Source organism: Taudactylus pleione, unplaced genomic scaffold (assembly GCF_031769625.1).
Source record: "Taudactylus pleione unplaced genomic scaffold, aTauple2 ptg000400l, whole genome shotgun sequence".
In the NCBI taxonomy this organism is placed as follows: Eukaryota; Metazoa; Chordata; class Amphibia; order Anura; family Myobatrachidae; genus Taudactylus; species Taudactylus pleione.
The window spans coordinates 6,749,910-6,777,908 of record NW_028284802.1 but is presented as its reverse complement, the minus strand read 5'-3'; the positions used below and the strand labels follow the sequence as shown (position 1 = coordinate 6,777,908).

General features: G+C 51.4%; 1 protein-coding gene across 1 annotated transcript in view; it reads right to left on the bottom strand.

Annotated features, from left to right (window-relative positions):
• The window catches only part of LOC148506618 (complement factor B-like), a 139,621-nt gene extending 113,299 nt beyond the window's left edge, over positions 1–26,322 (bottom strand). The window contains exons 1-4 of the mRNA XM_088446702.1: positions 26,158–26,322; positions 18,703–18,906; positions 6,866–7,051; positions 452–625 (exon numbers count right to left, since the gene is read on the bottom strand). Coding sequence (XP_088302828.1) covers positions 452–625; positions 6,866–7,051; positions 18,703–18,906; positions 26,158–26,191 — 598 coding nt within the window. The 5' untranslated portion in view covers positions 26,192–26,322. The remainder of the gene's footprint in view (positions 1–451; positions 626–6,865; positions 7,052–18,702; positions 18,907–26,157) is intronic.
• Between the last annotated feature and the right edge of the window lie 1,677 nt (positions 26,323–27,999).

Below are 27,999 nucleotides of genomic sequence, written 5' to 3'. Positions count from 1 at the left end.
AATAATAATCATCATAATAATCATAATAATAATAATAATAATAATCATAATAATAATAATAATAATAATAATAATAATAATAAGAATTGAGCCCTGCCCCCAACTACACAAAGCCACGATTTGCCCTACTGCAAAGTGGAAGGTGGGGCAATGATAACGTTATTCAATGTGAAACGCGTCATCAAGCCTCTGGACCTCACACTTCACTCGGGAAGTCAGCGGCATCGGAATGGCTGGCCTATTCTCCCTGGAGCCACCTGAGTTTCGGGAGTCCCTGGACCCTCCCGGGAGAGTAGGTAAGATTGCATTAGTTTCTAGTGCATTGATAAGCTGCATTCTCATGAATATTAGCACAGCTCAAAGAAATGCTTGCCTCCTCTGTAAGGAGAAAATGGGTAGGCCTTAGTTTTGTGTACATGATATAATATACCTCTTATTTATACCCTCTTACCCCTGCAGGTGGGTTCAGCTCCTGACCATTTCTTGTTCTCCATGCATTTCCTCTCGTTAGATCCAAACATTTCCAGTCCATTCTGGCACAGATATTTTACCTTGGCCTCGATTCTGTAAGATGAGCCTACTTTTGTGGCCCCAAACGGGATTCCTGGATTGGGGCAATATCCCTCTGTGTGTGTGAAAACACAGAGAGCAGGAAAAGAAATGGAAAGTGAAAATGGAAGGAAATAGAAAAAGGAAGAGAAAAACATCCGTCAGTGTGAATTTCACATTCTTTACATCAAATATCGTCATCTTAGGGAGCGCAATGGAAAAGTTATTCTTTGCAGCGATTAAACATCTGAATAATGTGAACAGCCATTATTTACGGTTACTCATTTCCCACGGTTGTGCGTATAACGTAGACACTGCCCCAGCAGGGCCGGATTAAGGGGGGGGGGGGCAACAGGGTCAATCATCCCTGGCCCCCAGACACGGAGGGGCCCCCACACAGGGTCCCGGATTGAGGCTCAGTGCCGCGATTCGCTATTAATGTATGCAGCGGCACAGTCAGTGCCGCTGCATACAGCGCAGAGCGGCTCCCGAGTCTACTCAATGGCGCCACGTGAAACATTACGTCCGCAATGCCGATGAGAGGACCAGGGAGCAGCTCTGTCGGGAGGAGGTCACGCCGGCACTCAGGTAAGTCAGTGGCGGAGGCTTTGGGGGTGGGAGGGCATAAGGCTTAGGGGGAAGGGGGGAAGCTCCGTGTGGCTTGAAGGGGCCCCCACAATTTAGTTGCCCTGGGGCCCCCACAAGCCTTAATCGGCACAGTGCCCCAGCAACAGGTTTTTAAAGGCAGAAAATCTAATCATCTCACCTCAATCCCAAATCAATTTTTCAGGCTATCCCAAGTGATAACTCTGTGGAACAAATGAGCTAATCTATAATCCCTGGGGGTCAATCAAGTTACTTAAAATAAAATGATCTTATTACTCTAACCAGTATTGTATTTGTTCACGGACATCAAATACATTTAAATCCCATTACGTTAAAACTGGATCTGTGATACATTTTGACATGCATGAGCTAGGTCAGATGCTGCCAGTCCAATAATTCAGGCACCACGTCAAACTGGATTGAAATGGACGTTGACCGGTCATGGCGAGTTCACACAAACACAGGAAATATGGCTGGCCTGGTTTTCCATTTGGAAGCTTCAAATCCGATTGGAGAAAATCATAATGGGTGAGGCCACACACTGAGGCTGATCCAGAAGTGGGCGCAGACGCTTTTCGCGGCAGCGTATTCTAGCGGTCTCCTGTCTCTGACTTTATATAATGCCACCTGAAAGTCCTTCCCTGGTGTCCATCCGTGTGTATGAATGAATGTGTCTGTGAACTCTATGCAACCATCTGATTTCAATGTATGTACCGTAATATAATTTGTTAGCAATTATAACTATTTGTGTATGAGATATTGTACAGTGAAGCATAGTCTGAGATCATGCTGTGCTGCTGTTTACATAGTCAAACACAGTGCAACTTATTACCTTTCATCAGGTGACCATTTGCCTACGACGTAGCCTGTTAAGCTGTGTACACACCTATACAATCCTCGTCCCAACAATTGTATAGGTGTGTATGCAGGACCGTTAGCCGATAAATGCCTAATTAGACTCCTGCAACGGCCAGGATCCGGAGGTTGCACCTTATGTGCTATTTAATATTTATCGGCCAGACCTCCCCATCCCATAGAAATCCATACACACTAATACCCCTTTCACACTGCCATCAAATGACCAGGGTTACTGCACATGAGCGCGCAGCAACCCGGATTATTGCAGTGTGAACAGGACCAACCAGTTGAAATAACCTGTGTCAAGTGGCCCGGCATTTCAACCTGGGTAATGAGCAGGGTTGAACATGGTCTATGGTATAGGCATAATTGCCAACTTTCCTGGCATGCCCGGAAGATGAATGTCATCCCATGCTCCTGAGAGTGGTAGGCACTGTGTTGTGAAGTGAGTGTGGCAGGGTGGATGTAGTCGGCATTCCGGCGTGCGGGATGCCGACGGTCTAAACACCGGTGCCGAAATCGATCCCGGCACCAGTATTCCAACCGTCGGAATCCTGAATGGTAAGTATCGGGGTGCACAGGGAGGGTAGGGTTAGGTAGTGGGGTTAGGTTTAGGCATTAGGGGGAGGGTTAGGCACCAGGAGGGATGGTTAGGATTAGGGTGCGGGGAGGGGGAGGTTAGGTTTAGGCACTAGGGGGGGTGGGGGTGGTAAGGTTTAGGCACCGGGGAGAGGATCTTAGGTTTAGGGTGTGGGAAGGGGGAGGTTAGGTTTAGGCACTGGGAAGGGGGTGTTAGGTTTAGGCACCGGGGATGGTTAGGGTAGGGAAAAACTTACCTTGTGTTCCAATGGGTGTCGGTATTCTGGCTGTCTGGATGCCGCTGTCGGTATTCTGAATAGCGGCATCGCGACAGCCGGGATTTCATACCCAACCCATGGTAGAGACTTGATGATGTGAATAGTAGGGTCCTGGAGGGTGGCCTATTCTCCCAGGAGTCCTTTAGGACTCCCCAAGCCATGCGAGTCTCCTGGACATTTCAGGAGAGTAGGAAAGAAATGATTTAACTAGGGATGAGCGGGTTCGGTTCCCTGAGAACCGAACCCACCCGAACTTCGGGGATCCGGGGCGATCCGAGCCCAAGCTCGGATCTCCCTGTCTGCCCCGGATCCCTCTCCCGAGGCAAAACCTCGAGATCTGCTGTCGGATCTCGAGGTTTTGCCTCGAGCGGCCATTTAAAAAAAAATGCCTTTGCCTTTAATGGGCAAAGTGCTGATTGGCTGACAGAGCCGTCTGTCACGGCTCTCAGCCAATCAGCATTATGGTGCTCATTTGCATGTAGCACGGACTCGTGAGATCCGTGCTACATGCATCTGTGTGATTGACAGTGACACAGAGCACAGATGGGTCAGTGAGACCCGTCTGTGCTGCTGTGTATTTCAATGACACAGATGCACGCACGGACCAGGAGATCCGTGCTACTTGCATCTGTGTCATTGACACAGAGCACTAACGGGTCCGTGAGACCCGTCTGTGCTGCTGTGGTAAATAAAAAAAAAAAAACCTGTGTAAAAAGAGAAAAAAATGGCGTCCTCCCCCCCAAAAAAAGAGCAACCAGCCCCGGGCATTAGTGACCCAGTGCTGGGTGTGCTTAAATACAGGGGACAAACGACATAGGGGTCCCCTGTACTTAAACACAACCAGCACCGGGCTAGTCAGAACCAGAGCTGGTTGCCAAAATACGGGGGACAAACGACGTAGGGGTCCCCCGTATTCTGCGCAACCAGCTCTGGGCTCTGATCCGGTCCTGGTTCTGGAAATACAGGGGAAAAAAATGAGTAGGGTTCCCCTGTATGTTCCAGAACCAGCACTGGACTTTTTCTAGCGGGGGGCTGATGCCACAGCCAGGGGAGCCCTTTCACCGGGCCCCCCAGCCGCAGCATCAACCCTGACCGCTAGTCAGCCCAGGCCGGGGATCCCTGGAGAGCTGGGGACCCCCCCAATAAAGGGGTCACCCTCTCCAGGGCACCCCAGGCCCAGGCTGATAGCCCGGGGCTATCCCCGCCACCCCTGGTGGCGGTGGGTGGCGGGTTGATTGTGTGGTGTGGTGTAAATAAAGAATATCAAACATTGTCTTTACAAGTAGAACTGCAAGTCCCAGCAAGCCTGCCCCGCATGCTGGTACTTGGAGAACCACAAGTACCAGCATGCAGGGCATTAAGGGCCCACTAGTACCTGTAGTTCACCTGTAAAAAAATGTTTAAAAAAAACACAGGACACACACACCGTGACAGTATAAGTTTATTAAACATACATACACACACACACACATGTACACATACTCACCTATGTAACCCTGTAGCATCGGTCCACTTGTCCGGTAAAGTATCCATAGGGGACCTGTGAAAAAAAACATACTCACCATCTCCTATGCGAGGTTCTGTCCTCTTCGTTCCAAAGTAGGCATCCCCGGACTTGGCAAAAAAAAAAAAACGAAAACGCGATCCACGAACTTAGTACCGTTCTATAGAACGGTACTTCCCGAATGAGAGCTTAGCGGCGGGGTATCACCATGGAAACCCCGCTGCTAAGCGTTCATTGGCTGAGAGAGGCCATCTCCCGTCTCTCTCAGCCAATGAACGGCTCCCTCCATTGTAGTCAATGCTGGGAGCCGCAAGGTTATTAAAGTTTACCCTGCGGTTCCCACCATTGACTACAATGGAGGGAGCCGTTCATTGGCTGAGAGACGGGAGATGACCTCTCTCAGCCAATGAACGCTTAGCAGCGGGGTTTCCATGGTGATACCCCGCCGCTAAGCTCTCATTCGGGAAGTACCGTTCTATAGAACGGTACTAAGTTCGTGGATCGCGTTTTCGTTTTTTTTTTTTGCCAAGTCCGGGGATGCCTACTTTGGAACGAAGAGGACAGAACCTCGCATAGGAGATGGTGAGTATGTTTTTTTTCACAGGTCCCCTAGGGATACTTTACCGGACAAGTGGACCGATGCTACAGGTTACATAGGTGAGTATGTGTACATGTGTGTGTGTGTATGTATGTTTAATAAACTTATACTGTCACGGTGTGTGTGTCCTGTGTTTTTTTAAACATTTTTTTTACAGGTGAACTACAGGTACTAGTGGGCCCTTAATGCCCTGCATGCTGGTACTTGTGGTTCTCCAAGTACCAGCATGCGGGGCAGGCTAGCTGGGACTTGCAGTTCTACTTGTAAAGACAATGTTTGATATTCTTTATTTACACCACACCACACAATCAACCCGCCACCCACCGCCACCAGGGGTGGCGGGGATAGCCCCGGGCTATCAGCCTGGGCCTGGGGTGCCCTGGAGAGGGTGACCCCTTTATTGGGGGGGTCCCCAGCTCTCCAGGGATCCCCGGCCTGGGCTGACTAGCGGTCAGGGTTGATGCTGCGGCTGGGGGGCCCGGTGAAAGGGCTCCCCTGGCTGTGGCATCAGCCCCCCGCTAGAAAAAGTCCAGTGCTGGTTCTGGAACATACAGGGGAACCCTACTCATTTTTTGTCCCCTATATTTCCAGAACCAGGACCGGATCAGAGCCCAGAGCTGGTTGCGCAGAATACAGGGGACCCCTACGTCGTTTGTCCCCCGTATTTTGGCAACCAGCGCTGGTTCTGACTAGCCCGGTGCTGGTTGTGCTTAAGTACAGGGGACCCCTACGTCGTTTGTCCCCTGTATTTAAGCACACCCAGCACTGGGTTACTAATGCCCGGGGCTGGTTGCTCTTTTTTGGGGGGGTGCACGCCATTTTTTTCTTTTTTTACACAGGTTTTTTTTTTTTTTTTTACCACAGCAGCACAGACGGGTCTCACGGACCTGTCATTGCTCTGTGCCAATCACACAGATGCATGTAGCACGGATCTCCCGGGTTCGTGCTACATGCAAATGGGCACCATAACGCTGATTGGCTTCCTGTCTGCCACTGCAGTGCCACTCCTAGATGGGCCACGTGTTTGTGCCGCCCCCTTGTGTCGCTTAGCATAGTCATCCAGCTTCCTCGGTACAACCTTTTGGCCTAAAAACAATATTGTGAGGTGTGAGGTGTTCAGAATAGAGTGGAAATGAGTGGAAATTAATGTTATTGGGGTTATTAATAGCGTAGGAACAAAAAAAGGCCCATTTATGTGATTTTAGCGGGTTTTTTTTATTTTTTAAGAAAAAATCCAGATCCAAAACACAAAACCCAGAACCCAAAACACGGAAGGGTGGTTTTGGCAAAACCAATCCAGATCCAAAACACGAAGAAAGATCCAGATCCAAAACCAAAACACAAAACACGAAAAGTGTCCGGTGCACACCCCTAGATTTAACATACAGAATATGCAGGGAAGGGGGCCCGTGTGCACTCTCTGTCCGGACCACTCCTCCCTAGCCGGCGGCGCAAGTGATTAGACTCTGGCGGCACTGCCATCTTCCCACTGATTTTTCTACTGCGCAAATTGCCGGGGAAATAGGCGCTGCATCTTTTTTATGTGATTTGTGCAGCGTTGCTGCTGTCGACACGGGACTGCGGAGGGGAAGAACATGGATGCAGGGTGTGTGGTGTGGGCCCCCCTGAACCTACGGGTCCATGTGCACCGCACGCCCTACACCCATTATAGATAAGCCACTGACAACAGGCATCTGGAAGAGCATGCTGGGACTTCTCGCATAAGGAGAAACTCAAATTGTAAATCTTTCCTTTTTATTTTCTTCCTCTCAGTCTTTTTCCCACTTCCTTTTTATTTCTACCCCATCTAGTAAGTTACTGTATTACTTGTCACTCTTCCACCTGTCGTGATTTCTCTCAAACCCTTGCACACCCCTCTTACCAAATTCTTACCTTGATCATCGCATGTGGTGAGCTCTCCGCTCCACTTTCCATTCTCCTGACATGTGTGATTCACAGGTCCAAACATTTTAAATCCAGCATAGCACTCGAAGGTCAGTTCATCTCCCAAATAATAATATTTTTTCCGTGGGTGGAACTCTCCTTCATCAACTGAAATGTGTCCGGGACACTGCACAACTTTGGGGCAGAAGGAACAAATATAAGATTAGAACACGTTAAAGAAGGAGCAAGTCGGGTGACGGAGATTTCCTGGCCTCTTCCTCCAAACTGCGATGGCCAGCTGCGGGACCCTATGGGTCACCGCAGCCGGCCGATGGTACGCAGATTATCCGATGCTGCGTTGAACAACGCAGCTCGGTTAAGTAATGCACAGGGGGCGTGATGCCTCCTGCTGCATTACCATATCTGCATGAATCGCAATTGCAAAGCTGCCTGAGTGCATACATCATATATCTATAGCCTGTGTGCATACATCATATATCTATAGCCTGTGTGCATACATCATATATCTATAGCCTGCGTGTATATATCATATATCTATAGCCTGCGTGCATACAGTATATATCTATAGCCTGCGTGTATACATCATATATCTATAGCCTGCGTGCATACATCAGATATCTATAGCCTGCCTGCATACAGATATCTATAGCCTGCGTGCATACATCATATATCTATAGTCTGCGTGTATACATCATAAATCTATAGCTTTGCAATTACGATCCTTACAGAATCAGGCCCTTAGTACTTTACAGTGGGCTCCTCACCTGCAGACAGCCATTTGGGGCTAAACCAATATACAGGATAATGCAGCCTCTTGATTCTCTAGGAACTAGTGACATCGATGAATCCCCACTAAGTCTATATGGCAGATACAGTACATTATAAAGCCAGTTGACACCTTGGGGTTTAACGTAATAAAACCTTCTCGCACATTTAAAAGGTCCGAGTTTTTCCCACGTCTCGGCAAATGTAATAGCCTGTGAACTTGAGAGGTCGAGACTATTACATTATGCAAACCTGCGTGAGTTTTCTCGTATGAAAACTAGGACCTTGTAATGCGGCTTTCATTACAATGGTCCCAGTTATACAGAAGCCTTCACAGATCAGTGAATGAATGCTCATCCCATGCATTTCTATTGGAAATTTGCGAGGTACCGTCCATAGGCGACGGGTAATGGTGGTTTGTTGATTTGTGGAAACGTGGATTGCTACATGGACCGAAGAGGACCAGAGCCAAGGGGTAAGTGAATATGTTTTTTTTTTTACAGGTGACTTGGATGCTACATGAGGTAGAGGATATGAATGGCTACAGGGATTATAGGTGAGTATGTGTGTGAAATAAACTTGTACTTTCACGGTATGTGTGTCCTGTGTTTATTATAATATTTCTTTTGCAGTTGAACTAGAGGTACCAGCGGGCCCTTACTGCTCCTAATGGTGGTTCTCCAAGTACCAGCATGCAGGGAAGGCATGCTGGGACCACTAGTTCTACTGTAAAGGAAAATATTAGTCAATCTAATTTTGTAAACTCTGACCCTATTACATGTTGCCCCTTGTGTGCTGAGTTCTGCGGCTTGAACACATGGAGGGTTTGTCAACAACCTGCAAAAATGTGAGTATTCAGCGCATTTTATCTAGAAGCAATTTTAAAACACAGGACCTGATTTAGAGGTGCACGCAGAGCCGATGTTTGTTCAGTTGAATGATTATATGCTACTGCTCGTGCCGCGAAAAGTCTAGGCTACCCTAACAGCACATGCATAAAACAAAACGTGTACGCATTTGCGTACGACATCGATGTGACTTGAGACAGCTTCTGCTACCCATGGGCATTTCAAGGTGGAGTATTGGAGGTGATCTGATGTGATCACAGGGGCTGGAATGGCCGTGTCATGGGAGCGTTGTTTTTCGCAGCATCGCGGCCACAGTGGTCATATTATGAGAGAATTGCAAGGAAGGCTGCCAGGCAGGGGCTGCTCGAGGAGTTAAGGTTGTGACCGATAGTGTGTCGATGGAGGAGTGATCGGATCCACCAGCGTAGTTGAGTATTGCTCAGATATGCACAGTGGGCATTGCACGGCTTGCTCAGTCCGTCACATAGAAGTACACATGATTAGTGCTTGCGCTGACATTTGCATAATTTCGCATTTACAGATCCGTGAGAAATTGCAGCCGCACATCAATTGCCTCCAGCTCTGAATCAGGCCCATGGTCCTTATATCAGTGGTGTATCTATAATGGGTGCAGTGTGTGCGGGGCACACGGGCCCCCGGGTCCAGAGGGACCCTGCACCCATACTATTTTAAACTTACCTGTCTGTGGTCCCGCGGCGGGTGTCAGCGCTGCTCAGAACACCGGAAAATGGCCACCGCGGTCATTTACCCGGTGTTCTGCGCATGCGCAGTAGACTCTGGGCACACTCTAGTGCCCGGAGTCTTCTAATGCTCCGGTGGCTGGCCAGCCGCGTCTGTTGGCTGCCGGCCACCGGGAAGAGAGGACGGGGCCCCGCACGGGGAGTGCACACGGGCCCCCTCCTCTCTTAAGATGCCCCTGCTTTATATGGTATACATAAGATGTAAATCTCTATTCTTGTCTAATTCTAATTCAAGTGTCACTATTTTCCCATTGTTTCAGGTGCAGGTGAGGCAGCACAGACGGTGTAACGGTTAGCATTACAGCCCTGTGTGGAGTTTGTATATATTCCCTGTGCTTCCTCCGGGTACTATGGTTCATCCCACATTCCAAAAATATACTGGAAGGCTAATTGTCTCCCAACAAAAAAAATAACACTAGTGTGTATAAATGTACGTGTTAAAGGGAATATAGGGGCCCATTTATCAAAAAGTTTTAGCGTACACGAGTGATAAAACTGGTTGCGTATGATAATGGTGCTCCAGCCAATCAGCTCCCAACTATCATCTGTTTGAAAAATGACAGTTGATAGCTGATTGGTTGGAGCATCATTTATAATATGCAACAAGTTTTAAAACTTGTTGCGTATGATAAAACTCGTTGATTAAAGGGCCCCAATGAGTGTAAGCTCCACTGGGGCAGGGACTGATGTGAACGGCCAAATATTCTCTGTAAAGTGATGCGGGATTTGTGTGCGCTATATAAATAACTGGTAATAAATAAATAATTTGCGGTCACAGTACACACAGAAGTAATGCTTCCTGTTGATTGGTTGCTATGGGCAACTTCTCCACTTGTCCAACTCTCCAGGCATAGAGGGGCCGAAAGTGCAACATGTCCTTCATTCTATATTCTACATTGTTTTACTACACATGAGCAGCAAAATAAAGATAATGTATGCACCAGATCAGGGGTAGCCAACCTCGGTCCTCGAGAGCTACTAACAGTTCAAGTTTTCCAGACCACCTAGCTGGTGCACAGGTGTATTCATTACTCACTAACACATTTAAAATGATCCACAGGTGGAGCTCAATATTTCACAGGAGATTCTGTGAGGAGATCTGGAAAACATGCACTGTTGGTAGCTCTCAAGCACCAGATAAATAATCAGGTCCCAAGTGAACAAAAGGCATTCTGTTCAAAGTACAATAGTTTGCGACTACCAGTTACCTCCATCTCCATAAGGAATAAAAAGGCAGCCACACAGCACAGGAGTGAACCAGCGGAGCATAATCAGGAACAGATAGTCGCACAGCGCAGGAGAGAGCCAGCAGAGCATAAGGAGCAGGCAGCCGCACAGTGCAGGAGAGAGCCGGCAGAGCATAATAAGTAGCAGGCAGTCGCACAGCGCAGGAGAGAGCTGGCAGAGCATAAGGAGGAGCAGGCAGTAGCACAGCGCAGGAGAGAGCCAGAAGAGCATAAGGAGCAGCAGGCAGTCGCACAGCGCAGGTGAGAGCAGGCAGAGCATAAGGAGCAGCAGGCAGTCTCACAGCGCAGGAGAGAGCCGGCAGAGCATAATAAGGAGGAGCAGGCAGTCGCACAGCGCAGGAGAGAGCCGGCAGAGCATAAGGAGGAGCAGGCAGTCGCACAGCGCAGGAGAGAGCCGGCAGAGCATAATAAGTAGCAGGCAGTCGCACAGCGCAGGAGAGAGCCGGCAGAACATAATAAGTAGCAGGCAGTCGCACAGCGCAGGAGAGAGCTGGCAGAGCATAATAAGTAGCAGGCAGTCGCACAGCGCAGGAGAGAGCCGGCAGAGCATAAGGAGGAGCAGGGACTCGCACAGCACAGGAGAGAGCCGGCAGAGCATAAGGAGGATCAGGCAGTCACACAGCGCAAGAGAGAGCCAGCAGAGCATAAGAAGGAGCAGGCAGTCGCACAGCGCAGGAGAGAGCCAGCAGAGCATATGGAGGAGCAGGCAGTCGCACAGCGCAGGAGAGAGCCAGCAGAGCATAATAAGTAGCAGGCAGTCGCACAGCGCAGGAGAGAGCCGGCAGAGCATAAGGAGGAGCAGGGACTCGCACAGCACAGGAGAGAGCCGGCAGAGCATAAGGAGGAGCAGGCAGTCACACAGCGCAGGAGAAAGCCGGCAGAGCATAAGAAGGAGGAGGCAGTCGCACAACGGAGGAGAGAGCCAGCAGAGCATAATAAGGAGCATGCAGTCGCACAGCGCAGGAGAGAGCCAGCAGAGCATAATAAGGAGCAGGCAGTCACACAGCGCAGGAGAGAGCCAGCAGAGCATAAGGAGGAGAAGGCAGTCGCATAGCGCAGGAGAGAGTCGGCAGAGCATAAGGAGGAGCAGGTAGTCGCACAGCGCAGGAGAGAGCCAGCAGAGCATAAGAAGGAGCAGGCATTTGCACAGCGCAGGAGAGAGCCGGCAGAGAATAAGAAGGAGCAGGCAGTCGCACAGCGCAGGAGAGAGCAAGCAGAGCATAAGGAGGAGCAGGCAGTAAACACAGCACAGGAGAGAGTCGGCAGAGCATAATAAGTAGCAGGCAGTCGCACAGCGCAGGAGAGAGGCAGCAGAGCATAAGTAGGAGCAGGCAGTCGCACAGCGCAGGAGAGAACCAGCAGAGCATAAGGAGGAGCAGGCAGTCGCACAGCGCAGGAGAGAGCCGGCAGAGCATAAAAATGAGCAGGCAGTCGCACAGCGCAGGAGAGAGCCAGCAGAGCATAATAAGGAGCAGGCAGTCGCACAGTGCAGGAGAGAGCCGGCAGAGCATAAGGAGGAGCAGGCAGTCGCACAGCGCAGGAGAGAGCCAGCAGAGCATAAGGAGGAGCAGGCAGTCACACAGCGCAGGAGAGAGCTGGCAGAGCATAATAAGTAGCAGGCAGTCGCACAGCGCAGGAGAGAGCCAGCAGAGTATAAGTAGGAGCAGGCAGTTGCACAGCGCAGGAGAGAACCAGCAAAGCATAAGGAGGAGCAGGCAGTCGCACAGCGCAGGAGAGAGCCGGCAGAGCATAATAAGGAGCAGGCAGTCGCACAGCGCAGGAGAGAGCTGGCAGAGCATACTAAGTAGCAGGCAGTCGCACAGCGCAGGAGAGAGCCGGCAGAACATAATAAGTAGCAGGCAGTCGCACAGCGCAGGAGAGAGCTGGCAGAGCATATTAAGTAGCAGGCAGTCGCACAGCGCAGGAAAGAGCCAGCAGAGCATAAGGAGGAGCAGGCAGTCGCACAGCGCAGGAGAGAGCCAGCAGAGCATAACAAGTAGCAGGCAGTCGCACAGCGCAGGAGAGAGCCGGCAGAGCATAAGGAGGAGCAGGGACTCGCACAGCGCAGGAGAGAGCCAGCAGAGCATAATAAGGAGCAGGCAGTCGCACAGCGCAGGAGAGAGGCGGCAGAGCATAAGGAGGAGCTGGCAGTCGCACAGCACAGGAGAGAGCTAGCAGAGCATAAGGAGCAGGCAGCCGCACAGCGCAGGAGAGAGCCGGCAGAGCATAAGGAGGAGCAGGCAGTCGCACAGCGCAGGAGAGAGCCGGCAGAGCATGAGGAGCAGCAGGCAGTCGCACAGCGCAGGAGAGAGCCAGCAGAGCATAATAAGGAGGAGCAGGCAGTCGCACAGCGCAGGAGAGAGCCGGCAGAGCATAATAAGTAGCAGGCAGTCGCACAGCACAGGAGAGAGCTGGCAGAGCATAATAAGTAGCAGGCAGTCGCACAGCGCAGGAGAGAGCCGGCAGAACATAATAAGCAGCAGGCAGTCGCACAGCGCAGGAGAGAGCCAGCAGAACATAAGAAGGAGCAGACAGTCGCACAGCACAGGAGAGAGCCAGCAGAGCATAAGGAGGAGCAGGCAGTCGCACAGTGCAGGAGAGAGCCAGCAGAGCATAACAAGTAGCAGGCAGTCGCACAGCGCAGGAGAGAGCCGGCAGAGCATAAGGAGGAGCAGGGAATCGCACAGCACAGGAGAGAGCCGGCAGAGCATAAGGAGGAGCAGGCAGTCGCACAGCGCAGGAGAGAGCCAGCAGAGCATAATAAGGAGCAGGCAGTCGCACAGCGCAGGAGAGAGCCAGCAGAGCATAAGGAGGAGCAGGCAGTCGCACAGCGCAGGAGAGAGCCAGCAGAGCATAATAAGTAGCAGGCAGTCGCACAGCGCAGGAGAGAGCCGGCAGAGCATAATAAGTAGCAGGCAGTCGCACTGCGCAGGAAAGAGTCGGCAGAGCATAAGGAGGAGCAGGCAGTCACACAGCGCAGGAGAGAGCAGGCAGAGCATAATAAGTAGCAGGCAGTCGCACAGCGCAGGAGAGAGCCAGCAGAGCATAAGGAGCAGCAGGCAGTCGCACAGCGCAGGAGAGAGCCGGCAGAGCATAATAAGTAGCAGGCAGTCGCACAGCGCAGGAGAGAGCCGGCAGAGCATAAGGAGGAGCAGGCAGTCGCACAGCGCAGGAGAGAGCCAGCAGAGCATAATAAGGAGCAGGCAGTCGCACAACGCAGGAGAGAGCCGGCAGAGCATAAGGAGGAGCAGGCAGTCGCACAGCGAAGGAGAGAGCCAGCAGAACTAATAAGAAGCATGCAGTCACACAGGGCAGGAAAGAGCTGGCAGAGCATAAGGAGGAGCAGGCAGTCACACAGCGCAGGAAAGAGCCGACAGAGCATAAGGAGCAGACAGTCACATAGCGCAGGAGAGAGCCGGCAGGGCATAAAAAGGAGCAGGCAGTCACACACTGCAGGAGAGAGCCAGCAGAGCATAAGAAGGAGCAGGCAGTCGCACAGTGCAGGAGAGAGCCGGCAGAGCATAAGAAGGAGCAGGCAGTCACACAGCGCAGGAAAGACCAGGCAGAGCATAAGAAGGAGCAGGCAGTCACACAGCGCAGGAAAGAGCCGGCAGAGCATAAGGAGCAGACAGTCACACAGCGCAGGAGAGAGCCGGCAGGGCATAAGAAGGAGCAGGCAGTCACACAGCGCAGGAGAGAGCCAGCAGAGCATAAGAAGGAGCAGGCAGTCACACAGTGCAGGAAAGAGACGGCAGAGCATAAGGAGGAGCAGGCAGTCGCACAGCGCAGGAGAGAGCCGGCAGAGCATAAGGAGGAGCAGGTAGTTGCACAGCGCAGGAGAGAGCCGGCAGAGCATAAGAAGGAGCAGGCAGTCGCACAGCGCAGGAGAGAGCCGGCAGAGCATAAGAAGGAGCTGGCAGTCGCACAGCGCAGGAGAGAGCCGGCAGAGCATAAGAAGGAGCAGGCAGTCGCACAGCGCAGGAGAGAGCCGGCAGAGCATAAGAAGGAGCAGGCAGTCGCACAGCGCAGGAGAGAGGCGGCAGAGTATAAGGCGGAGCAGGCAGTCACACAGCGCAGGAGAGAGCCAGCAGAGTATAAGGAGGAGCAGGCAGTTGCACAGCGCAGGAGAGAGCGGGCAGAGCTTAATAAGGAGCAGGCAGTCGCACAGCGCAGGAGAGAGCCGGCAGAGCATAAGAAGGAGCAGGCAGTCACACAGCGCAGGAGAGAGCCGGCATAGCATAAGGAGGAGCAGGTAGTTGCACAGTGCAGGAGAGAGCCGGCAGAGCATAAGAAGGAGCAGGCAGTCACACAGCGCAGGACAGAGCCGGCAGAGCATAAGAAGGAGCAGGCAGTCACACAGCGCAGGAGAGAGCCAGCAGAGTATAAGGAGGAGCAGGCAGTCACACAGCGCAGGAGAGAGCCGGCAGAGCATAATAAGTAGCAGGCAATCGCACAGCACAGGAGAGAGCCAGCAGAGCATAAGGAGGAGCAGGCAGTCGCACAGCACAGGAGAGAGCCAGCAGAGCATAATAAGTAGCAGGCAGTCGCATAGCGCAGGAGAGAGCCAGCAGAGCATAAGGAGGAGCAGGTAGTTGCACAGCGCAGGAGAGAGCCGGCAGAGCATAAGAAGGAGCAGGCAGTCGCACAGCGCAGGAGAGAGCCAGCAGAGCATAATAAGTAGCAGGCAGTCGCACAGCGCAGGAGAGAGACAGCAGAGCATAAGGAGGAGCAGGTAGTTGCACAGCGCAGGAGAGAGCCGGCAGGGCATAAGAAGGAGCAGGCAGTCGCACAGCGCAGGAGAGAGCCTGCAGAGCATAAGGAGGAGCAGGTAGTTGCACAGCGCAGGAGAGAGCCGGCAGAGCATAAGAAGGAGCAGGCAGTCGCACAGCGCAGGAGAGAGCCAGCAGAGCATAATAAGTAGCAGGCAGTCGCACAGCACAGGAGAGAGCCAGCAGAGCATAAGGAGGAGCAGGTAGTTGCACAGCGCAGGAGAGAGCCGGCAGGGCATAAGAAGGAGCAGGCAGTCGCACAGGAGAGAGCCAGCAGAGCATAAGGAGGAGCAGGCAGTCGCACAGCACAGGAGAGAGCTGGCAGAGCATAATAAGGAGCAGGCAGAAAACACAGCACAGGAGAGAGCTAGCAGAGCATAATAAGAGCAAGCAGTCGCACAGCGCAGGAAAGAACTGGCAGAGCATAATAAGAAACAGGCAGTAAACACAGCACAGAAGATAGCCGACAGAGCATAATAAATAGCAAGCCGTCGCACAGCGCAGGAGAGAGCCGGCAGAGCATAATAAGGAGCAGGCAGTAAACACAGCGCAGGAGAGAGCCGACAGAGCATAATAAGTAGCAAGCAGTCGCACAGTGCAGGAGAGAGCCAGCAGAGCATAAGGAGGAGCAGGTAGTCGCACAGCGCAGGAGAGAGCCAGCAGAGCATAAGGAGGAGCAGGTAGTTGCACAGCGCAAGAGAGAGCCGGCAGAGCATAAGAATGAGCAGGCAGTCGCACAGTGCAGGAGAAAGCCGGCAGAGCATAAGGAGGAGCAGGCAGTCGCACAGCGCAGGAGAGAACCAGCAGAACATAATAAGGAGCAGGCAGTAAACACAGCGCAGGAGAGAGCCGGCAGAGCATAAGAAGGAGCAGGCAGTCGCACAGCGCAGGAGAGATCCGGCAGAGCATAAGGAGGAGCAGGCAGTCGCACAGTGCAGGAGAGAGCCGGCAGAGCATAAGGAGGAGCAGGTAGTTGCACAGCGCAGGAGAGAGCCAGCAGAGCATAAGAAGGAGCAGGCAGTCGCACAGCGCAGGAGAGAGCCAGCAGAGCATAATAAGGAACAGGCAGTCGCACAGCGCAGGAGAGAGCCAGCAGAACATAATAAGGAGCAGGCAGTAAACACAGCGCAGGAGATAGCCGGCAGAGTATAATAAGTAGCAGGCAGTTGCACAGCGCAGGAGAGAGCCGGCAGAGCATAATAAGTAGCAGGCAGTCGCACAGCGCAGGAGAGAGCTGGCAGAGCATAAGAAGGAGCAGACAGTCGCATAGCGCAGGAGAGAACCGGCAGAGCATAAGGAGGAGCAGGCATTCGCACAGCGCAGGAGAGAGCCTGCAGAGCATAATAAGGAGCAGGCAGTCGCACAGCGCAGGAGAGAGCTGGCAGAGCATAAGGAGGAGCAGGCAGTTGCACAGCGCTGGAGAGAGCCGGCAGAGCATAATAAGGAGCAGGCAGTAAACACAGCACAGGAGAGAGCCGGCAGAGCATAATAAGTAGCAAGCAGTCGCACAGCGCAGGAAAGAGCTGGCAGAGCATAATAAGGAGCAGGCAGTAAACACAGCACAGGAGAGAGCCGGCAGAGCATAATAAGTAGCAAGCAGTCGTACAGCGCAGGAGAGAGCCGGCAGAACATAATAAGGAGCAGGCAGTAAACACAGCGCAGGAGAGAGCCGACAAAGCATAATAAGTAGCAGGCAGTCCCACAGTGCAGGAGAGAGCCGGCAGAGCATAAGGAGGAGCAGGCAGTCGCACAGCTCAGGAGAGAACCAGCAGAACTTAATAAGGAGCAGGCAGTAAACACAGCGCAGGAGAGAGCCGGCAGAGCATAAGGAGGAGCAGGCAGTCGCACAGCGCAGGAGAGATCCGGCAGAGCATAAGGAGGAGCAGGCAGTCGCACAGTGCAGAAGAGAGCCGGCAGAGCATAAGGAGGAGCAGGTAGTTGCACAGCGCAGGAGAGAGCCAGCAGAGCATAAGAAGGAGCAGGCAATCGCACAGCGCAGGAGAGAGCCAGCAGAGCATAAGGAGGAGCAGGCAGTTGCACAGCGCAGGAGAGAGCCGGCAGAGCATAACAAGGAGCAGGCAGTAAACACAGCACAGGAGAGAGCCGGCAGAGCATAATAAGTAGCAAGCAGTCGCACATCGCAGGAGAGAGCCAGCAGAGCATAATAAGGAGCAGGCAGTCGCACAGCGCAGGAGAGAACCAACAGAACATAATAAGGAGCAGGCAGTAAACACAGCGCAGGAGAGAGTCGGCAGAGCATAATAAGTAGCAGGCAGTCGCACAGCGCAGGAGAGAGCCGGCAGAGCATAAGGAGCAGCAGGCAGTCGCACAGAGCAGGAGAGAGCCAGCAGAGCATAAGGAGGAGCAGGCAGTCGCACAGCGCAGGAGAGAGCCGGCAGAGCATAAGAAGGAGCAGGCAGTCACACAGCGCAGGAAAGAGCCGGCAGAGCATAATAAGTAGCAGGCAGTCGCACAGCGCAGGAGAGAGCCGGCAGAGCATAAGGAGGAGCAGGCAGTCGCACAGCGCAGGAGAGAGCCAGCAGAACATAATAAGGAGCAGGCAGTAAACACAGCGCAGGAGAGAGCCGGCAGAGCATAATAAGTAGCAGGCAGTTGCACAGCGCAGGAGAGAGCCGGCAGAGCATAAGGAGGAGCAGGCAATCGCACAGCGCAGGAGAGAGCTGGCAGAGCATAAGAAGGAGCAGACAGTCGCACAGCGCAGAAGAGAACCGGCAGAGCATAAGGAGGAGCAGGCATTCGCACAGCGCAGGAGAGAGCCGGCAGAGCGTAATAAGGAGCAGGCAGTCGCACAGCGCAGGAGAGAGCCGGCAGAGCATAATAAGGAGCAGGCAGTCGCACAGCGCAGGAGAGAGCTGGCAGAGCATAAGGAGGAGCAGGCAGTCGCATAGCGCAGGAGGGAGTCGGCAGAGTATAATGAGGAGCAGGCAGTTGCACAGCGCAGAAGAGAGCCGGCAAAGCATAAGGAGCAGGCAGTCACACAGCGCAGGAGAGAGCTGGCAGAGCATAAGGAGGAGCAGGCAGTCGCACAGCGCAGGAGAGAGCCGGCAGAGCATAAGGAAGAGTAGACAGTCGCACAGCACAGGAGAGAGCCGGCAGAGCATAAGGAGGAGCAGTCAATCGCACAGCGCAGGAGAGAGCTGGCAGAGCATAAGAAGGAGCAGACAGTCGCACAGCGCAGAAGAGAACCGGCAGAGCATAAGGAGGAGCAGGCATTCGCACAGCGCAGGAGATAGCCGGCAGAGCATAATAAGTAGCAGGCAGTTGCACAGCGCAGGAGAGAGCCGGCAGAGCATAAGGAGCAGCAGGCAGTCGCACAGCGCAGGAGAGAGCCGGCAGAGCACACGGAGGAGCAGGCAGTCGCACAGCGCAGGAGAGAGTGAAAGCATAGTAGCAGGCAGGATAGGGGTCAGTTACCTTTGCATACAGCATTTATATTTTCTTTTGTCCAGCGGCCATTCGATAAGCAGTCACGTGAGAGGGCAGGGTACGGGTACTTTCCCTTAGGACAACTGTACGTCACCTTACTGCCAACGTTTCCTTCATCACTTACTGTGTAGGTGCCATTAAGAATGGCCACTTTTCTGAGGTCACATTCAGCTGCAGCCGCAGTGATGGACACTAGGGGTAAAGAGAGAGACTGTGTTACTATAATGGAGGAATACTTGAAGCTGATTAGAGGCATTGGGCAGAATTCAGAAAGTGGCAACTTGATGTTTCCCGGCCATTAACAAGGTTTTTAAAAAAAGAATATTACATTCAGAAGGAATGATAAAGTCACAGCCTAGTGTCTTTAGTACACTGTGGTATCTCGCTGCGTCTCAGATGCGAATAAGACGCGAAATAAATGAAAAAAACAGTACGCCTACACCTCTCGGAGTGCGTCTCGCTTCATATGGCGTATTGACACTAGCAGGCATATTTATTACTATCATTTTTACAAAAATATTGTGAAAACTGGTGTTTTTACACCCTTTTCACAATATTTTAGTTTCACCCTAAACGCAGGGTCGGCGCCACCATTAGGCACTGGAGGGTGTCGCAGCCTGACGCTGATTCTGTTTTACAAATTTTTTTTTTCTGCCTAGCCTGCTGGCAGTCTCGGAGCGTATCTAGCTATCCGCAGCGACCGCTGGCAGTCATCTCATCACCAGCAGGGCACTGGTCATGTCAGTGCTTGGTATCCTCTCCCACTGACTCCACCGTGCTGCCTGTCAGCGCTGAGTTATCACTGTGGCTCCCGGCCGCCCTTCGCCCCCTGGCCTGCTTGCTCATACTCTTAGCTTCTCCTCTGCCTTTCAGAGGCGAGGAGCAGGGCTGCCTGGCAGAAAAGAGTCAGTCACTCTTCACTGTTGCCCGTCTATGCATCGCAGTTGCTGCACCACCGATTTAGGCCATATTAAATTAGAAGCGAAAAGTCCGTTGACGGACTTTTTGCCGTCATCGCTGGTTTTGGGTGCGAAAAAGTATCGCGCTGGTCCCCGCTCATCACCGTGTTAAATTCCAAATCGGCAAAAACGGGACCCGGCGAAACTAAAATCAGCGAAAAGTTCTGTCAGATTTGGGGAAATCATCCTGACACCCCCCAAAAGATGCAGTAACATGGGGGATCACTATGGGTACCCCCAAATAGCCCTGCTAAAGGTATTTGGGGTTATTAAATGGTCCCAATAGGAGCTATTTAGCGTCTTTCAGCAAGTGGTGAAGAATAGCATTTTGCTACTTTTTTGGGGAGAAATAAGTATTCCCATCATTTGGGGTACTTGAAAATGGGTGCAAGTATATTTGAAAGTTGCTAATATGAAGTTTTAAAAAACTTGAAAAATCCACCTGCCGCAACTACTTGCAATCATAAAACCCACGTGAGTCTAGTTTTCAAGTTTGTCCCCCAACTTTGTTTTTTTTTCGCCCCCCAAAACGAAAGTACTTTTTGGGTTGTCCTAAGGTACTTTGATAAAATGTCTCACACAGAGGCCCTGATTCAGAGGCGCTCGCAAAAAGCGAGCGCTCGCTCTGAATCAGGGCGGGCGCTTGGTTTTTAAGTTGCGACCTCTTGGCCGCTCGCATAGCTGTGGGTTACCACCCACAGATTATGCGAGCAACCAGGATGATGGTCGCGATGGTCAAGACCATCGCGACCATCGGGCTTGCGACGAGACCCTTGTGGTAGGGTCTCGTGGCCGCAAGCCCCAGAGAGTTTCTGGCTCTAATAGAGCTCCGGGGTTCGCGCGTGCGCACTGGGCCACCATCGACCCGCTTGCGAGCGGTTCTGAATCAGGCCCAGATTACCTTTAGGGAGCTGTCCAGGGTGGAGGGTGGTTTTGGGAAGTCTGCACCCCAACACCCGATCCTTCACTTTTTCTCGCCACCTATTCATAGGCGAAACTTTTTTGCCAGGTCTGATTCATTGGCTTTTCGCACCGGCAAAAAGTCGGACTAATTGAATACGGGGATAAATGAAACCGGCGAAAATGACATCATTGGCGAATAAGTATTGCCGAAACTGACTTTTCGCTTCTAATACGGGTGTGTGTGTGTGTGTGTGTGTGTGTGTGTAAGTGGAGCTCTGAACAACCTTGTAGCCAGTGGCAGCTCCCATGGGCCTTTCACTGCTCAGTTAATCCTCATCGGTGCACAGTGCTCCTCCTCTCTGGTCCGGACATCTGAAGGCAAGGCACCTGTAGCATATCAGGCAAGCTGTATCTGGCTGTGTGTCATGCATGTGGTAGGAGGGGAGATTTAGCTGTGTGTGTTAGGAAGTGGGTAATTGGTGTGGGGGCAGGGGCGTTTCTAGAGAGGAGGGGGCCCGTGTGCAGTCTCCGACACAGGCCCCCTCCTCTCCGGCCGGCAGTGCACTGAGTTGTGCGCGGCCAGCACTGGCGTTATAGACTCTGGGCACTAGAGTGTGTCCAGAGTCCATAATGAATGCACAGGTCACCCTGTACTGCGCATGCGCAAACGCCGCTGCCATTTTCCAGTCGTTTTACAGCGCCAAACCCCCGCGACGACATGGGACTCCGGAGAGGTAAGTAATATTATGGGTCCAGGGTGTGCGGTGTGGGGCCCCGCTGGACCCAGGGGCCCGTGTTCCCCGCACACCCTGCACCCATTATAGATACGCCCCTGTGTGGGGGGTTACTTGCAGTATAAGATGCCACATTTTCACTTTACTGGCTGGGAAGTGCCATTGACGTGGTGGGGGAGGGGGAGGAGGGCAGGCTGACGTTTTGCCTAGGGTGTCAGGAAACCTTGCACCGGCCCTGCCTCAATGTACTAAGAGGCAATTGTAGGAGAATTCGCAAAATTCTCCTCCAAGCCCTATTATTATCACATTTTGTTAGTATGCGGATCCCATTTCCCATAACACCTGGAGATGGCGCTATTACAGCTTTCCCCCGTTTCACTGACTCTTGCTCTGACAGCCAGAACTGGGAGCCGTTGCTTGTCATCAGCCTTGTGTGTCTAAATGGGTTGGGTACGAGATGCCAGCACTCAGGACAGGTTTAGGATCCCTATACCTGTCGGTAGGTATAGTAACCCTCATCCTACCCCTAACCCTCCCTCCCTGCTGCCTAAACCTAACCTCCCCATTAGTGCCTATCCCTAACCACCCCCTAGCGCCTAACCTAATCCTCCCCCTAACCCTAACCCGCTACTTACCTTACCTATATTTAAAGACAAAAATACACTACTACACCCAGGGGACCGGCGAGCTCCTCTGTGACTCCAGTCAGTTGATCGCCGGGATCCTGCTCTGTGATCCCCAGTCAGCTGCTCTATGTTGTAAACTGAGATGCCAGCATCTGACCAGGGGTCACAGAGGAGGATCCCAGTAATCAGCTGCCCAGAGTCATAGAGGAGCATACCGGATCACTGTGCTGGTAAGTGCTAGCTAAGCAGGGGAGAGGGGAGGAATCACAGGGGGTCATCACGGGAAGAGGGGGGTAGCAGGCGGCAAATGCGCAGTATTTACAAAGAAGCCTCCGGGATACTTGAATTGTCTTTCGGGCAGCCGGGAGCCTCCCGGCCATTCCAGTAGAGTAGACGAGTATGGAGCAGGTACTGGCCAAGTCCTCTTACCGCTATGAGAAGACAGACCAGAAAGACTTGTGCTCGTCAATAAATATGGAAAAATATGTAAAAAAATAAATAAATAGAAAACTAAAAAAAAAAAATCTGATAAATCGGAGCCAACCAATGCAAAGAGATTTCATGTTTATCAGAGAAAATCCCAAATAAATAATAAATGCCTTAATAAGGCCCAGGGGCCCCTACTTATCAATATGCAGCAATTACAACGCAGATATAGAAATCATTGATGGATGCAAAATGATATCCGAGCAGCTGAGTGATACTTCGCTGTCTGGCCAAACTGGACACCTCTGAGCGTACCTGACCCATCACACATGCACAGTGGAACTTGAAGCCTCAAATTCAAAATATATGTAAAGATAAAAAATAAAAAAAAATACTAATAAATAAGTAAATAAAATACAAACAAAAAAAATCTATTTTCTGCTGTTTCCATCCTGAGAAAGGAGGATTGGGGCAGCCCAGGTTAGATAGGGTCCCCCGTGCTTTGCATGGGTCAGCTGTTACTAGAGAAACTCAGCAAATTGCATGGTCTACCCTTTTATAGCCTTTTCTCCCTTTAGCAAATACACCAAACAATGTGTAAATAGTTATCACACCCAGGATGATCTGTGAATCCCTCTACTGTCCATTTTTACTATTGATATGCTCAGGGCTATTTTTCAGCCAGAATGTACTGGAGCGCCGTTCCTTAAGGTCTTCTGAAAAATTATGTGATCAGGAATGGCGTTCTGGAAGCTCCTGTCAGCCGGGCCCCCAGCACAAAAAGAAAAGTTGTTATTTTTAAAGCGATTAATCAAAACCCACCCTGTGAGTCACAGGTGGGCGGGCATGGGGGCTGGGGGAGAATCACACCCTGGTCTGAAGCAAGTGGACATTGCAGCTTCCAGGTGGGGGTGTGGCATGCATGGAACCGCCAGCAATGACAGAGAGTTGGAGGCGGCGTTTGCACAGTGATACATTGTGCCCGGTCCCTCACCTTTAGCCCCAGGACGGCGGGACAGCGGGTAATGATGGGCTCCTCCATTCAGGACCCACAGCTGGCCACGCTCTTTAGACCGGTGAGTATGATTCCACCAGTGTGACACAATTACCGCAGCTGTAATCAGTGCTGCGCATACGCCGCTTTTGTGAATGTAACAGCGCATGCGCAGCACAGATTACAGCTGCGGTAACTTAGTGTAGAGAGGGGAAAGTATTTATTTAATGAAAAGCTGTCATCACAAAAATGACAGCTTTTCGGAATAGATAGTTATGGAGAGGAGGAATGATGAATTTCTCTGGTAATTAGGTTTAGAACTCCATGCGAGTTCTAAACCTAATTACCTCCTGGTAAAGTTTAGGTATGATGAATAGGCCCCTGTATCTTCCTCCCCACCAGTCACCAGTGTGTATGTCTTATGCCCCCCCCCAATTCCCCCTCCAGTCACCAGTGTGTATGTCTCCCTGACCCCCCCCCAGTCCAGTGCATATGTCTCTCACTGCACCCCCCCAGTCACCAGTGTGTATGTCTCCCTGACCCCCCCAGTCTAGTGTGTATGTCTCCCCCTGCCCACCCCAGTCACCAGTGTGTATGTCTCCCTGATCCCCCCCCAGTCTAGTGTGTATGTCTCTCCCTGCCCCCCCCCCAGTCACCAGTGTGTATGTCTCCCTGATCCCCCCCCCAGTCACCAGTGTGTATGTCTCTCCCTGCCCCCCCCCAGTCACCAGTGTGTATGTCTCCCTGACCCCCCCAGTCACCAGTGTATGTCTCCCTGACCCCCCCAGTCCAGTGTATTTGACTCTCCCTGTCCCCCCCAGTCACCAGTGTGTATGTCTCCCTGACCCCCCCCCCCAGTCCAGTGTATATGTCTCTCCCTGTCCCCCCCCAGTCACCAGTGTGTATGTCTCCCTGACCCCCCCCCCCCCAGTCACCAGTGTGTATGTCTCCATGGCCCCGCATTCTCAGTGTTTCTCTGTATCATCTTTGCCTGTGCCTCCTATTATTACTCTTATTATATCTGTCCCACCCCACCTAATTTTAACATTTATCCCCCAGCAACCGCCTTTTTCCTGTGTCCCCACCACCCATTTTTTTCCCTGTTCCCCCACCAGCCACCTTCACACCTTCCCTGTGCCTTTCACCAACCACTTCTCCCTTCTTCATCCCCTACCATCCTCCTTCTCTTCTGCTGAAGGAAATGAAGTCCTGCTGGCAGACAATCAGAGGCGACGCGAAGAAACCTGTGTATGGCAGGTGAGCACAATCTTCTGATTTACATTATCTCCCCCTCTAACGCTGTGATCACTGGCGAAAACCCTGACGGCAGTGAAGGCTTCCCCATATGAACTGCTCAAGTGTTCTGGTACTTGTATCACCATAATACCTATTTTATGTGGATCTGGCTTTTTCATTGTAATCAGGTTTGTTGGTGCAGTTGGTGTGATCTCCCCCTCCCCCTGCAAGTGGTGGACCAAGGCCCCCTGTCCACCTCCATCAAGCCTGGGCCCGGGTAAATAGTCTCCGCCACCCCCCTTCCTCTCGGCACCCCTGAGGGTAGGTCATATGACAATTAGAAAGAATGAGGTGCAGAGAGTTGAGATGAATATACACAGTATATGTAAAAGTGAAGAAAGAGAAGGGTCTAAAGCCGCATACACACTAGATGATTTTATTTAACGATATGGACGATACCGATATCGTTCAATGATATATCGTTCATATCATTCAGTGTGTATGCAGTGAACGACCAACAATGCACGCTCCCGCGGGTCCTTAACGATGTTTGCTGTCGTTCAAACATACAGGCCAATTTGACGATATCGTCAGAAAGTGCCTGTTCAGAGATGTGGCAGGATAACGTCACTGAACGATATCGTTCAGTGTATACACACAATGGACCTCATTCAGAGTCTCTCGCAAGATGCGATCGCTCGCTGGCAAAAAGGGGCCGGATATTGTAATGAAGTGCTCGCACTGCGTCTCGTAAGGACGCCCACTATGTTTTAGCGAGCTACAGCAAAGTGCGCTCGCAAGTGTCTAAAGACGCCCCCTTGCCGCTCGTAACAGACGTCATCTCCGGGAAATGAAGGATTAATCGTGACCATCGAGAGCCATCGGCGCTGCTCGCAGCCCTTGGGGTCACCTTAGCCTTCCGCAAGCACTGCGATCAGCGCTGACTGAAATACATTCAGGTGACGTGTACCATGACGCTACTTGTAAATTATGCACGCCCTTTAAACGGCGTATTGGTGGCCTGACACGCCTACGTTCGCACAACCACTCCCCCGTTCACAAGCACCTTCCCCTCTTACCACCCACAATCGGCCTTTCCTGTCAATCAACTACCGGGGGTCACTTCCTGCTCGCAAGCCGTACAAGCGACGGATTCTGTGATCGCAAGGACTCGTATGCACATAACGAAGTGCACGCATGCATGGTCTGTTAACATCGGCCACGTACGAGCGAGCGGCCGCTTGCGAGAGACTCTGAATGAGGTCCAATATCTTTCACCAATATCGTTCAGCACATCGTCTAGTGTGTATGATCCTTAAGTATACAGAAAATAGAGGGTACAGGTCATAGAGGGCTATACAGATATCTAGGAAAGAGCACCGCAGTGTGGAAAGGTTGGTGGTTGGATACTGAGGAATGAAGGGTTCAGGTGTAACACTGGAAATATATAGGTAGGTGACTGTAGGACAAACAGATGGATCAGACCTATTACAAATAACTTAAGCATTTGTGATGCAGCAATGACACAATCATTTCTGCACAGGACACATCACTGTGTTACTTACCTGCTATTTGTATGAGGAGAATCAGAGGTAACATCCTGCACAGTGTATCCGATCTCTCACAAACCCCTAGCTGTCCGCACCCCTCTCCTCCTGTGATCAGAGACGTCCGTATACCTGTGAGCGATCAGGGACTGTGTGTATAAGAGGGGGTGGTGGACAAGTGAATTTTGGGAGGGGAGGATGAGGTAAATTCCTGTTAATGAAAAAATAAACAGTCCTGTTTCACAATAGATGTTTACAGAGAGGAGGGGTGGAGGGGGATTACACAACTGCCCGGATAGATGAAAAGGGGGAAATTCCTGTACTTTGAAAGTCACAGGTGCCCATTTATCAATGGGAGAATGCCAGCTGCCCAGGGAGGCTGCTTGCCTGGAGATGCAGGAACAGCTACAGCGTAGTGCTGCCGGCCAGTACAGCTGGGGGTGCTGGTGCTGGGCATCGATCAGATGAGCAGCGATAGGAGATCAGTGTTTTGGGGGCTATTTGATGACACCACTTTTTTTATTTTTTTTACAATATATTTTCGCTTTTTCATCGATTTTGAACCATTTTAAATTGTTGAAAAAAATGGAACATCGATGTTGGGTTTCTGGGGCTAAATCACACATTAACTAATCCTTAAAAAACCAAATCAAAAATTGTCTGTTAGTAAATGTGTGATTTAGCCCCAGAGACACAATATCGATGTTGATCAATATTCATTGATTTTAATGATAAAAATCGATTAAAATCAACCTTTAGTAAATATACCCCTGTATCCGCTTCCGGGGAATACATTGAACCCCCCCCCCAAAAAAAAAAAAAAAAAAAACAGTGTCACCCAAGTATTATGACGCTTTCTTGGTATAAACTATCAAGAGCCGCAAATCAGCACTGGCCAACCTTGTCTGTAGACCTTCACCATACCTCCCGAGTCCCAACTATCCTGATTTCAGAGGGACAGTCCCACTTTTCAGGCACTGTCTCACCTGTGAGTCGCAGTGTCCAGCTGGCAGGAGGTTGGCTGGGGGGACACTCTGACATGGACTTGTGCATGGGCGTGGGAGAGGCTGGGGCTGTGATTTACTCAGACATCCTGAGTAGAGTAACCTGAGGGTCAGTCCATACTTGCCTGTTTTCATCCCCTCTCCAGAAGAAGCCTGGAGAGGAGCTGCAGCTGGCTACTTCGGTGGCGGGGCCGGGTTCTCACTTTATAAGTTAATATGTTCCAAAGCACTGGTCCAATCAGGGGCGTTTCTAGAGAGGAGGGGGCCCGTGTGCAGTCTCCGACACGGGCCCCCTACTCTCCGTCCAGCGGCTGGCTGGCTGGCTGCCCAGAGTCTATAGCGCATATACAGGCCACCAGGAAAATGGCCGCGGCGGCCATTTTCTCTGTACTGCGAATGCGCAAATTATAGGAAAATGGCCGCAGAGGCCATTTTCCAGGTGTTTTTACAGGCGCAGACACCGGAGCCGATGTGGGACTCTGGTCAGCTACATTATAAAGCGACAGACAAATTCATCGGTGCAAAGTAGTTTTGTCGCCAGTCGTTTTATTATATAATAAGATGCACATGTCCTGGAACGCTGTGAGGGGCTATTTAGCATGACTTGAGCAACAGTGTATGAGGAGACATCTGTACTTGTCCACTTGCATATTTCAAGGCTTATATTTACAACTCCTGGACCTTTCCTGTAAAACAATCTGTGCCTAGGTTGCCGATCCACCTGAAAAATGCTCATGGTGTAAAGAATCCAATCTCCTAAACAAACTGCCTGGATACCTTGTTATGTCTTAAACTAGTAATGAGAGGGAACATTTGAATCACCTTTATAACATGCGTCACTTTTGTATGTCTGATC